Genomic DNA, 12,961 nt, shown 5'->3' with positions numbered 1-12,961 from the left:
TTTGTATTCTGTTCCACTGATTTATCTGTCTGTTTTGTGCAAGTACCAGACTGTCTTGATGATTACAGCTTTGTAATATAGATTGAAGTCTGGAATTGTGATGATTCCCACTCTGGTTTTCTTTTTCAACATTTCTTTGGCTATTTGCAGTCTTTCCCAAGTAGTTTTAAGTTTTAGCTATGAAGGTCAGTTACCAGAGCCAAACTTGTTCTTAAGAAGTAGAACTTTTATGTCCATTCAATCAGAGAGTCTCTTACATCTTTCTGGGCATATTCATTTGTAGATAGGAGTAGAAATTGTACCTGGGTTCCTCATAGCATGCATTCTCATGTGATGCCCATCTTCATATGCTGCCTAATTTCTTTAGGATAAAGGGTGTGACTCACTGAAGGACCACATAGATGAGGAAGTTCCTTATGGACAAGATCACATCCTCATGCATCTTCTGTTTCATCTCCTTGGGTTCCAGCTTAGGTGTGAGGCCCTCCATCAAGAACATTTCAGCTTTGCTTCTCTGGCTTCCAGCTGCCATGCTCTGCCCTTCTCAGCAGCTTGAGTAGAATTCCATTGTATAAATGTATCACAGTATGTTCCTTAACTGAGGAACATTTGAGTAGCTTTCAGTCTTGGATGATTGTAAACACAACTGCTATGAACATTTGTAGACCGATTTTTGTGTGAACTTTCAATTTATATGAATGATACGCTAAATGTGAGCTTTTTGTTTTCAAGTCATATGGGTAAATACCTAGAAGACATATTACTGGTAAGTGCATATTTAACTCTTAAATTGTGATTCCCCCCCCCAAAGTGGTTATATCTTTGTACATTTGAATCAGTAGTGCATAAGAATTTCAGTTACTCCTCATCTTTGATTGTATTTGGCATTTAAAGTTTAATGCAACTAATGAATCATTGAACATTATGTGAAAAACTAATGATGGCTAATTTAATTTAAATAAAAATAAACAAAATAGTAAAAACAAACAATTTAGACATTGTGATATATTTACAGTATTTCCGTTCTCCTCTAGGATTTTTATGATTTGTAGTCTCATATTTAGGTCTTTTATCCATTTTGAATTTATTTTTGTGTAGGGTATAAGAAACTGGTCCACTTTCATTCTTTTGCATGTTGCTGTCCAGTGTTCCCAACACTGTTTGTTGAAGATACTGTCTTTTGTCCATAGAATAGTCTTTTCTCCCTTGTGTAAGATTAATTGACTATATAGTTCCAGGTTCATTTTGGGGTTTTCTATGCATTCCATTGACCTATGTGTCAATTTTTGTTTCAGTAACATACTCTTTTTTTCCTTCTTTTTAATAATTATTTTTATTATGTTATGTTAGTCACCAGACAGTACATCCTTAGTTTTTTTTGTGTTCCATGATTCATTATTTGCATATAATACCCAGTGCTCCATGCAGTATGTGCCCTCCTTAATACCCATCACTGGCCTATCCCAATCCCCCACCCACCTCCCCTCTGAAGCCCTCAGTTTGTTTCCCAGAGTCCATAGTCTCTTGTGGTTCATTCCCCCTTCTGTTTACCCCCCCTTCACTCTTTCCTTCTTCTCCTACTGATCTTCCTGCTATTTCTTATGTTCCATAAATGAGTGAAACCATATGATAATTGTCTTTCTCTGCTTGACTTATTTCATTTAGCAATGGAATATTACTCAGTCATCAGAAAGAATGATTACCCTACATTTGCAGCAACATGGATGGGACTGGAGGAGATTATGCTAAGTAACATACTCTTTTGATCACTATAGCTGTGTAATATGACTTGAAGTCCAGAATTGTGATGCCTCCAGCTTTGCTTTATTTTTTCAAGATTGCTTTGGCTATTTTGGGGTCCTTTATGGTTGCAAACAAATTTTAGTAATTGTTCTAGCTTTATGAAAAATGCTGGTGGTATTTTAATAGGCATGCATTGAATGTGTAGATTGCTTTGGGTAGTAAAAACATCTTAATAATGTTTGTTCTTCTGATCCATGGGCATGGGATGTCTTTCTATTTTCTCATGTCATCTTCGCTTCCTTTCATCAGTACTTTATAGTTTCCAGAGTACAGGTATTTCACCTCTTTGATTAGGCTTATTCATAAGCATCTTATTGCTTTTAGTGCAATTTTAAATTAGATTGATTCCTTAATTTCTCTTTCTGGAGCTTCATTGTTGGTGTTTAGAAATGCCACAGATTTCTGTAAGTTCAATTTGCATTCTGTGAATTTACTGAATTTATCAATTCTAACAATGTTTTGAATGGAGTCTTTTAGGTTTTCTATATAGAATATCATGCCAACTGAAAATAGATAAAGTTTTACTCCTTCCTTGTTGCTTTGGATGTATTTTATTTTATTTTTTATTTTATTTTATTATTTTTGCTTCCTATTGCTGTGGATAGGACTTCTAGTACTATGTTGAATATCAGTGGTGAGAGTGAACATCCCTGTCTTGTTCCTGACTGTAGAAGAAAAGCTCTGTATTTTCTCCATCAAAGATGATATTAGCTGTGTGTTTTTCACAGATGGCTTTTTTTTAATGTTTTTTTATTATATTATGTTAGTCACCATACAGTACATTCCCGGTTTCCGATGTAAGCCTCGATGATTCATTAGTTGTGTATAACACCCACAGATGGCTTTTATTGTGTTGAGGAATGTCCCCTCTAAACCTACTTTGTTGAGGGTTTTTATCATGAATTAATGCTGTACTTTATCATAGTCATTTACTGCATATAATGAAATAATCATATATTTCTTATCTTTTCTTTTACTAATGTGATGTATGATATTGATTTATTCGTGGCTATTGGTCCACCCTTGCAAACCAGGAATAAATCTCACTTGATTGTGGTGAATAATTTTTTAATGTATTGTTGGATTAGGTTTGCTAGTATTTTGTTGAGGATATTTGTATTCATGTTCGTTGGGAATATCGGCCTTTAGTTCTCTTTTCTAGTGGCTTCTTTATCTGGTTTTGATAGCAGAGTAATGGTAGCCTCATAGAATGAATTTGGAAGTTTTACTTCCTTTTCTATTTTGTGGAATAGTGTGATAAGAACAGGTATTAAGTCTTCTTAAAATGTTCAGTAGAATTTGCCTGTGATGCCATCTGAGAAATCTGATCCCGGACTTTTGTTTTCTTGGGGATGTTTTGATTACTGATTCAATTTCTTTGCTGGTTATCAGTCTGCTCAACTTTTCTATTTCTTCCTATTTCAGTTTTGGTAATTTCCATTTTTCTAATAATTTATTCATTTCTTCTATGTTGTACAATTTTTGGCATATAGTATTTTTTCATAATATTCTTTTCCAATAATTTGTACTTCTGTGGTGTTTCTTATTTATCCTCTGTCATTTCTGATTTTTATTTAGCTCCTTTTTTCTTCCTGATAAGTCTGGCTAAAGGTTTCTCATTTTATTGTGTTTTTTTTTTCAAAGAACCCACTCCTGGTTTCATTGATCTGTTCTAATGCTTCTTTTGTTTGTTTCTATATCAATTATTTTCTGCTCTAATCTTTACAATTCCCTTCCTTCTACTGGATTTATGCTTGGTATTTTGTTCTTTTTCTAGCTGCTTTAGGGGTAAGTTTAGGTTGTTTACTTGAGATTTTTATTGCTTCTTGACGTTGGCCCCTGTAGTGCTATATACTTCCAAATTTGCTGCATGTAAAAGGCTTTGGACCATGTGTTTTTATTTTCATTTGTTTCCATCTATTTTCATTTTTTAAATTTTTTTATAATAATATTTTTATTATATTATGTTAGTCACCATACAATGCATCCCCAGTTTTTGATGTAAAGTTCCATTATTCACTCCTTGCGCACAACACCCGGTGCACCATGCAATACGTGCCCTCCTAAATACCCATCACCAGCCTATCCCATTCCCCCACACCCCTCCCCTCTGAAGCCCTCAGTTTGTTTCCCACAGTCCATAGTCTCTCATGGTTCATTCCCCCTTCTGTTTACCCCGCCTTCCTTCTTCCCTTTCTTCTCCTACCTATCTTCCTAATTCTTATTTTCCATAAATGAGTGAAACCATATAATGATTGTTTTTCTCTCCTTGACTTATTTTGCTTAGCATTATGTCCTCCAGTGCCATCCATGTTGCAGCAAATGTTGTGTAATCATTCTTTTTGATGGGTGAGTTTTATTCCATTGAATATATGTACCACATCCTCTTAATCCAGTCATCTGTTGAAGGGCATCTCGGGTCCTTCCACGATTTAGCTATTGTGGACATGCTGCTATGGACATTGGGGTGCATATGGCCCTTCTCTTCACTACGTCTGTATCTTTGGGGTAAATACCCAGTAGTGCAATGGCTGGATCATATGGTAGCTCAATTTTTAACTTTTTAAGGGACCTCCACACTGTTTTCCAGAGTGGCTGTACCAACTTGCATTACCACCAACAATGTAGGAGGGATCCCCTTTCACCACATCCTCTCCAATAATTGTTGTTTCCTGCCTTGACAATTTTTGCCATTTTAACTGGCATAAGGTGGTATCTCAGTGTGCTTTTGATTTGAATTTCCCTGACGGCTACTGATTTTGAACATTTTTCCATGTGTCTGTTAGCCGTTTGTAGGTCTTCATTGGAAAAGTGTCTGTTCATATCTTCTGCCCATTTTATGATTTGTTTATTTGTTTCTTGTGTATTCAGTTTGAGAAGTTCTTTGTAGATCTTGGATGCCAGTCTTTTATCTGTAGTGTCATTTGCAAATATCGTCTCCCATTCCATGGGCTTCTTCTTAGTTTTTTTGACTGTTTCCTTGGCTGTGCAGAAGCTTTTTATCTTGATGAAGTCCCACAAGTTCATTTTTTGTTTTGTTTCTCTTGCCTTTGGAGATGTGTCAGGAAAAAGGTTGCTGTGGCCAATGTCGTAGAGGTTGCTGCCTATGTTCTCTTCTAGGATTTTGATGGATTCCTGTCTCACATTGAGGTCTTTCATTCATTTGGAGTTTATCTTTGTGTATGGTGTGAGAGAGTGGTCAAATTTCATTCTTTTGCATGTAACTGTCGAATTTTCCAGGCATCATTGATTGAACAGACTGTCTTTTTTCCAATGGATGTGTTTTCTTGCTTTGTCAAAGATCAGTGCCCGAAGAGCCGAGGGTCCATTTCTGGGTTCTCTCTTCTGTTCCATTGGTCTATGTGTCTGTTTTTGTGCCAGTACCATGCTGTCTTTGTGATCAAAATTTTGTAGTACAATTTGAAATCCGGCAATGTGATGCCTCCAGCTTTGTTTTCTTTTTCAACAATTCCTTCATGATTCAGGGCCTTTTCTGGTTCCACACAAATTTAAGGGCTGTTTGTTCCAGTTCTTTGAAAAATGTCATTGGTATTTTGATTGGGATTGCATTGAAAGTGTACATTGCTCTGGGTAGCATAGACATTTTAACTATGTTTCTTCTTCCGATCCATGAGCATGGAATATTTTTCCATCTTTTTGTGTCTTCTTCAATGCCTTTTAAGAGTGATTTGCATTTTTAAAATATAGATCTTTTACATCTCTGGTTAATTCCAAGATAACGTATGATTTTTGGTGCTGTTGTAAATGGAATGGATTCCCTAATTTCTCTTTCCTCAGGCTCATCATTCGTGTACAGAAATGCAACTGATTTCTGAGCATTGATTTGTATCTCACCACATTACTTAATTACTTCCAAATTTTTCCTTCTGATTGAGTTCCAGTTTCAAAGCATTGTGGTCTGAGAATATGCAGGGAATAATTTCAGTCTTTTGGTATTGGTTGAGACCTGTTTTGTGACCTAGCACATGATCTATTCTGGAGAACGTTCCATGCGCTTTCGAATAGAATGAGTATTCTTTGGTTCTGGGGTGTACTGTTCTATATATATCTATGAGGTCCATCTGGTCTAGTATGGCATTCAAAGCTCTTGTTTCTTTGTTGATGTTCTGCTTAGGTGACCTCTCTATTGCTGATAGTGGAGTGTTGAGGTCCCCTACTATTAATGTATTTTTATCTATATGTCTCTTTATTCTGGTGAAGAGATGGCTTGTGTATCTTGCTGTTCCCCTTTTGGGGGCATAGATATGTATAATTGTTACATCCACCTGTTGGATACATCCTTTAAGAATGTATCTGTATCTCTAACTACGGTCTTTAGTTTAAAATCCAATCTGTCTGATAGGAGAATTGCTACCCCAGCTTTCTTTTGATGTCCATTGGAATGAAAAATGATTTTCCATCCCTTTACTTTCCATCTGGATGTACCTTTAGGTTCAACATGGGTCTCTTGTAGACAGCAAATGGATGGGTCATGTCTTTTTATCCAATCTACAACCCTGTGGTGTTTTATGGGGGCATTTAGGCCATTCACATTGAGAGTGGTTAGTGAGAGATATGATTTTAATGATGTCATGTTGCCTTTGAAGTCTTTGTTTCTATAGATTGTGACTTTCTGTTCTGTATCACTCTTGAGGCCTTTTTACTTTTATACATCCCACCTTAATATCTCCTGTAAGGCTGGTTTCGTGGTTACTAAATTGGTCAGTGACTGGCAATTCTGGAAGTTCCTTATCTCTCCATTATTTCTGCATGACAGCCTTGCTGAACAAAGGATCCTTGGCTGCATGTTTTTCTCTGAGAGAGCTTTAAAAATGCCCCTCCAACCCTTTCTCTCATTCCAGGTCTGTGTAGACAGGTCTGACATAATCCTGATACCTTTGCCTTGGTACGTGGGAAATTTCTTTGCCCTGGCCGCTTTCAATACTGTATCCTTGGATATAATTTTTGCAAAATGCACTATGACGTGATGTGGCATAGCTTTGTAATGGTTGAATTTGGGAGGGGTCCTCTCTGCCTCTTGGACACGAATGCTTGTTTCCTTTGCTAGATTAGGGAAGTTTTCAGCTAAAATGTGTTCAAATATCTCTCCTAGACCTCTGTTTTTCTTCACCCCCTTGGGGACGCTGATGATTCTGAGATTGGAACATTTCACTGAGTCAGTAATCTCCCGTAATCTACATTCCTAAGATTGGATTTTTTTGAGCCAAGTTTCTGTTTTCACTTTCTCCTCTACCAACCCATCCTCCAATTCGCTGATTCGTTCTTCTGCCTCATTTACCCTGGCCCTCAGAGAATCTAGTTTTGACAGCATTTGATTCATAGCATTTTTAGTTTCTGCCACATTCGCTCTCATTTCTGCCCTTAGAGATTTTATATTCTTGTTAATATTTTTGTTAATATTTTTTTCAAGTCTACACATCCTCTTGACCATTGTTACTCTAAACTCCATTTCTGATAATTTGGCTATATCCATGTCCATCATTTCTGTGGCAGAGGCCACAGACTCATTGTCTTTTCTTTGCTGGGGGGGATTTCTCCTTCTCGTCATTCTGATGAGGAGAGGTTGCAGGGTTGTCTAGACCCCAAATTATTGACCAGGACCCAGGCAGTGTGCACTTGTTTTATAGGGAACTTAGGGATGTGGGCTTCTTGATTTTTCAGCCTGCCTTCTGGGGGAGGGGCCTACCATGCTGATACTCAGACAACCCTGTTTGGGTAGTCTCCCTGTCCCCTGCGAGGGGGGATGGGGATGGGCACACTGTGAGCCAATATTTCCAGGCTTTTGTTCTTTGGCCGATTTCCCTGGTGGTTTGCTGTGCCTCTTCTGAGAGTCAGAGCAGCAATGGCCAAATCCCAGCCTTGTCTCAGAACAGAGAGATCAGAGTCCGCTCTCCACTGTTGTTCTAGCCACTTTAACTCCGTTTCTTTTGGTGCTGCTAAACCCTGCAGCGTCCCAGGATGTGCACCCCACAGCTGGCATCCCAGTCCTCATTTCCAGGGCCGGCATGTCTCTGTCCTTTGTGTTTCTAACACCACCAGCCGCCAGCCGCCAGCCACCAGCTGCCCCTGTGCACTCCAGAGCTCCGTTTAGGTGTGCGTCTCACGCACTCCAGAGCTCGGGTTTTCAGACTGGTTGTGCGTGTTCCCAGGCTCATGGTCTCAGTTTGCTCTCTCGTGGGTGCCGGTCCGCGAGTCTGCCCACTCCCCAGTGCAGGTGGCTACCGCTTCCAGGCCCCCGAGCGTGGAGGATCCCTCCCCCTTCCGTTTATCTTCTGATATCTGTGCGCGGATTCACGACTCCCTGCTTCATACCTCAATACTTAGTGCTGGAGATGTTCATTTGTAGAGATTTAGATGTGTCTTCCTGCATCTCAGGCTGATTCCATGGGTGTTCAGGATGGTCTGGTACCTATCCAGCTCGATCAGGGGACCAGCTGAAAAAGGGCACCCCTACTCCTCCGCCGTCTTCTGTTTCCATGTATTTTTAAATGTCTTCTTTCCTTTCCTGGTTGTTTAGTAGCATTGTGTTTATCCTCCATGTATTTGTGGTCTTTCCAGAACTTTTGTTGTTACTGACTTCTAGTTTCATAGTGTGTGTAGGTGCATGGTATGATTTTAATCTTTTTGTATTTGTTGAGACCTGTTTTGTAACCTAATATGTGATCTATTCTGGAGAATGTTCCATGTGTACTTGAAATGAATGTGTATTCTATTGTCTTATGGAGGAATCTTCTGAACGTATCTGGTCCAGTGTGTCATTCAAAGCCATTGTTTCCTTATCAATTTTTTCCTTCAGATAATCTGTCCATTGATATAAGTGTGCTGTTAAATTTCCCTACTATTTTTTGTTATCAATTGGTCATTTATATTTCTAATTAATTGTTTTATATATTTGGGTGCTCCCCTGTTGGGTGCATATTTGTCTACAATTTTTACATCTTTTTGTTGGATCATTCCCTTTATTATTGCATAATGCCCTTCTTTATCTCTTGTTTCAGCTTTTGTTTTAAAATCTACTTTGTCCGTTATTGGTATTGCTACAGTGTTTTTCTTTTGACATCCATTTGCATGATAAAAATTTCTCCATCTCCTCACTTTCAATCTGCAGGTGTCTTTAGGTCTAAAATAAGTCTCTTGTAGGCAGTATATAGATGGGTCTTTTTTTTTTTCATCCATTCTGACACCCCATGTTGTTTGATTGGAACATTTAGTCCATTTACATTCAAAGTAATTATTAACATATAATGTATTTATTGCCATGTCACTACTTGTTTTTTGGTTGTCTCTGAAGATTTTTCTGATCCTTTCTTATCCTTCCATGATGGTTTATTGATTTTCCTTAGTGATATATTCAGATGTTTTCCCCTTTGTATGTTTATTAGTTTATTTGTAATATATGGTTTCCATTAGATTTATATATAAAATCTTCCAAAAAGAGCAGTCTATTTTATGTTGATGATCATTCATGTTTGAACGCATTATTTTTTCATCCCCTCCCCACATTTCAGGTATATATTATTATATTTATATCCTTTTCTGAGTGAGTTCCATGACTGATTTTTTTAGAAATATTCATTTTTACTTCTTTTGGGCTCCTGGCCATTAAATGTCACTTTTTATCTCTCCTTTCAACTCAAAGCATTCCCTTTAATATTTCTTGCTATGTTGCTTTAGTGGTCATAGACTCTTTTAGTTTTTGTTTGTCTAGGAAACCCCTTATTACTCCTTCTATTTGAATGGTTCCCTTGCTGGATATAGCATTCTTGCTTGTAGATTTTGTACCATTCAGCACTTCAAATCTATCATGCCACTTTCTTCTGTCTGCCAAGTTTCTGTTGAAAAATCTCAGCTAGTCTTATGCATATGTCTGTGTAAGTTAGGGACTTTGTCTTGCTGCTTTTAAGATTTTTTTCTTTATCACCATAGTTTGCAAATTTACTTAAAATATATCTTGGTGTTGGTCTGCTTTGGTTGATTATGATGGGAGTTCTCTGTGCCTCCTGGATCTGCATGCTTATTTCCTTCCCCAGATTAGGGAAGTTTTCAGCTATTATTTTTTTCATACAAATTTTCTGCCTTCCCCTTTCTCTGTCTTCTTCTTCTGGAACTCCCATAATATGGATGTTATTACATTTGATGGAGTCACCACGTTCCCTAAGTCTATTCTCAGGTTGCATAATTTTTCTTTCTCTCTTTGTTCAGCTTCATTCCTTTCCATTTCTTTGTCTTTTACATCTTAGTTTGTTCCTCTGATTCTTCCATCCTGCAGCTCATTGCATCAAGTGTGTTTCCAATCCCACTTATTGCACTCTTCATCTCTGATTGAGTCTTTGTAACTATTTTATCTCTGTAACAAGGGTCTCACTGATGTCTTCTATTCTTTTGTCAAGCCCAATGAGTATCCTTATGATCACTGTTTCAAATTCTACATCAGGCATTTTATTTTTTTGCTTAGATCTTTGGCTATGGCCCTATCTTGTTCTTTCGTTTGGGATAAATTTATCTGTCTTTGCATTTTGTCTAAGTCTTTGCCTTTCTCTGTGTTAGAAGATCCAGTTATGTTTCCTATTTCTGAAAGTAATGACCTTATAAAGAAGAGGTCATGTAATCTCCAGGGCTTGTTTCAGGGAGCATCCCTAGTGTGTGCTGCATGTTTTGGCTGGTCTATCGTTCAGACCAGTTGTCTCCAGAATCTATTCTTGCCTGCTGTGTGCAGTGTTGTTCCCTGACCTGAACATGGAGAGTTTTAATTAGGTGTGCTCCAACCTGCTTTTGAAATGGGACCTGTCACCACCTCCACTGAAACTTAGGCCATAAAAGCTTTGGTTGGGAGATGTGGTGTGAGCAGAGGTTTCTGCTTGTCTTTTGCAGGATGGGGTCCACCTTGCTGGGATTGAGGCAAATGTGACTGAGAAGGGCAGTTCCACCAGAGCACAGGGGTGTAGTGCTTGGTGTGAGCAAGTTAGGCAGTCAGTGTTAACACAGGGATGCTTCCCAAATGTAGCTTTGTGTTTATGTGAAGAACAGGGAAAGGAAATGATGCTATAAAACTCCTTTTTTTTTTTTCCTGGAAAAGTATCTCCGTGAATGCTATCTCTGAGAGATAGACTCCAGAGAAAATCAAATAATCTCCCTGCTGTGTATCCAGGTATTCTTCAGATCACTGTTTCCATGCTATCTGCCCCTGAGTTGTTTGCCTGCCTTCTGTCCAGGAGCAACACAGTGCCCTGTGGGCTCTATCCCAGCCAAACCTGCTGACCTTTAAAATTCCAGGCTCTAAGCTCTCCTGGTTGCAAAAACTCACAAAACTCAGCCCTTCTCATTCTCCAAGCCAATGACTTTGGGAAAATTTTTCCTTGTGAATTCCCCTGTGTGCTCCTCTCCTGCTCTTCTCCATAACCATGGCTCCCTCCCCGTCATTAAGAGCCATGATCCATTTCTCCCCTAAACCAAGTCCCTTCTCTTTCTAACTTCTTTGATGTGACCTCTTCTTTCCCTTTAGTTGTGGAGTTTGTTGTGTCAGTCTTCAGGGCTATTTCTAGGGTATTAAGGATGATTTGACAGTTAGCAAGTGATGTTGTGGGGAGAGGTGAACCTAGGGCCCGCTTCCTGCACTGCCATTTTCCTGCTATATCCCAAATGTTGATTGAAAATTTAAAAAAAAAAATCTGTAATCATTAACTCTATTATTACTATTATTTTTATTATTTAAATTTTGTATACCATCATAAACATATTTGTTATACTCTAAATACTTTATGTCAAATAATGAAATCTATTCCTAAAGGAACTGGCCTAAAAGTGCAAACAAAATAGGTACAATGCTATCATTATTGTATATGTTTTTATGTACCTGTGTGTTTTTGCATATGTTCACTGATGTTTGAACACTGTATAGGCTTATTTTTATACATGGCTAAAATTTCCCTGTCTATTCTCTACATTATACATATTAAAGACAGTTTCTTTTATTGGGCATCTATGGCCAAGGCACAATTTTAAGCTAGTGTGTCAACTCACCAAAATAAATGAAATAGAATTGCCCTCTCTTGAGGTACTTACATCCTTGTAGGACAGCAATCACAAACACATGCCATTTTAACATAAGTTTAACATGATAAATGTCATAATGGAAGTATAGACAAGTGGCTTAGATCTATAGGGGAAAGATTAATTCTTTGTGGGGAAAATTGGGACAGTTTCATAAAGGGGGTTGCCTATTTATTTATTTACTTTGGCCAGGGGGTACAGCAGAGGGAGAGGGAAGGAGAGAGAGCATCTTAAGCTAGCTCCATGCCCAGTGTGGAGTGGGCTCAATATCATGACCCTGAGATCATGACCTGAGCTGAAATCAAGATTCAGATGCTTAACTGACTGAGCCACCCAGATGCCCTGGGGTGTTGCTTTTTTAACTTGCGCTTTTCAAGGATTGAGAAAACTTCGACAGGATGATATGGAAAGAAAGATATCTCAGGCAAAACTATTACCTTGAGCAAAGTAATGGAAATGGAAACAATTTTGAAATAAATTTTTTAAAGATTTTATTTTTTATTTGACAGAGAGAGAGGCAGCTAAAGAGGGAACACAAGCAGGGGGAGTGGGAGAGGGAGAAGCAGGCTTCCTGCTGATCAGGGAGCGTAATGCCAGGCTTGATCCCAGAATGCTGAGATCATGACCTGAGCAGAAGGTAGACGCTTAATGACTGAGCCACCCAGGCACCCCATGAAATAAATTTATCACTAATTATTAGTACATTCTCCTGAATCAAAAGGGCATCCACTTTTCTCCTGAACCTGGACCATCAGACAGATTCTTTTTACTCAAAATAGATCATTTTGTTCATCTTTTTAAGGTTTAGCTTTAACAGGGAGGTTGATCTACTCTGCTTCTTGGTGATTCTAAAGTAGGCTATTGCTAAAATACTCTGAATCTTAGTGGGAAAAAAAAGAAAGAATTATCTAATTAAAGAGAGCTAAATTCAGGGAGAGTTTTGCAAATATCCATGAATCTGTGATGACTTATTTCCATCCCCCACTAGAAAAGTGACAGCTTTTTAATAAAAGGAGGAGTCAACTATTGGGGCACCTGCAAGTTGAGTTTGTTCCCCTTAAAATTTTCTAATCTGTTCTATCAAGGT

General features: G+C 38.2%; 1 protein-coding gene across 1 annotated transcript; it reads right to left on the bottom strand.

Moving 5' to 3' along the window:
• Window positions 1-343: 343 nt before the first annotated feature.
• On the bottom strand, window positions 344-499 carry LOC113244333 (mitochondrial import receptor subunit TOM5 homolog). The gene is given in 1 exon segment (XM_044378611.1): window positions 344-499. A coding segment is annotated over 1 exon segment (156 nt).
• Between the last annotated feature and the right edge of the window lie 12,462 nt (window positions 500-12,961).

Source organism: Ursus arctos, chromosome X, assembly GCF_023065955.2.
Source record: "Ursus arctos isolate Adak ecotype North America chromosome X, UrsArc2.0, whole genome shotgun sequence".
Classification (NCBI taxonomy): Eukaryota; Metazoa; Chordata; class Mammalia; order Carnivora; family Ursidae; genus Ursus; species Ursus arctos.
Note: the sequence above shows the minus strand (reverse complement) of the source record. Positions and strands in the feature narration are given on the sequence as shown.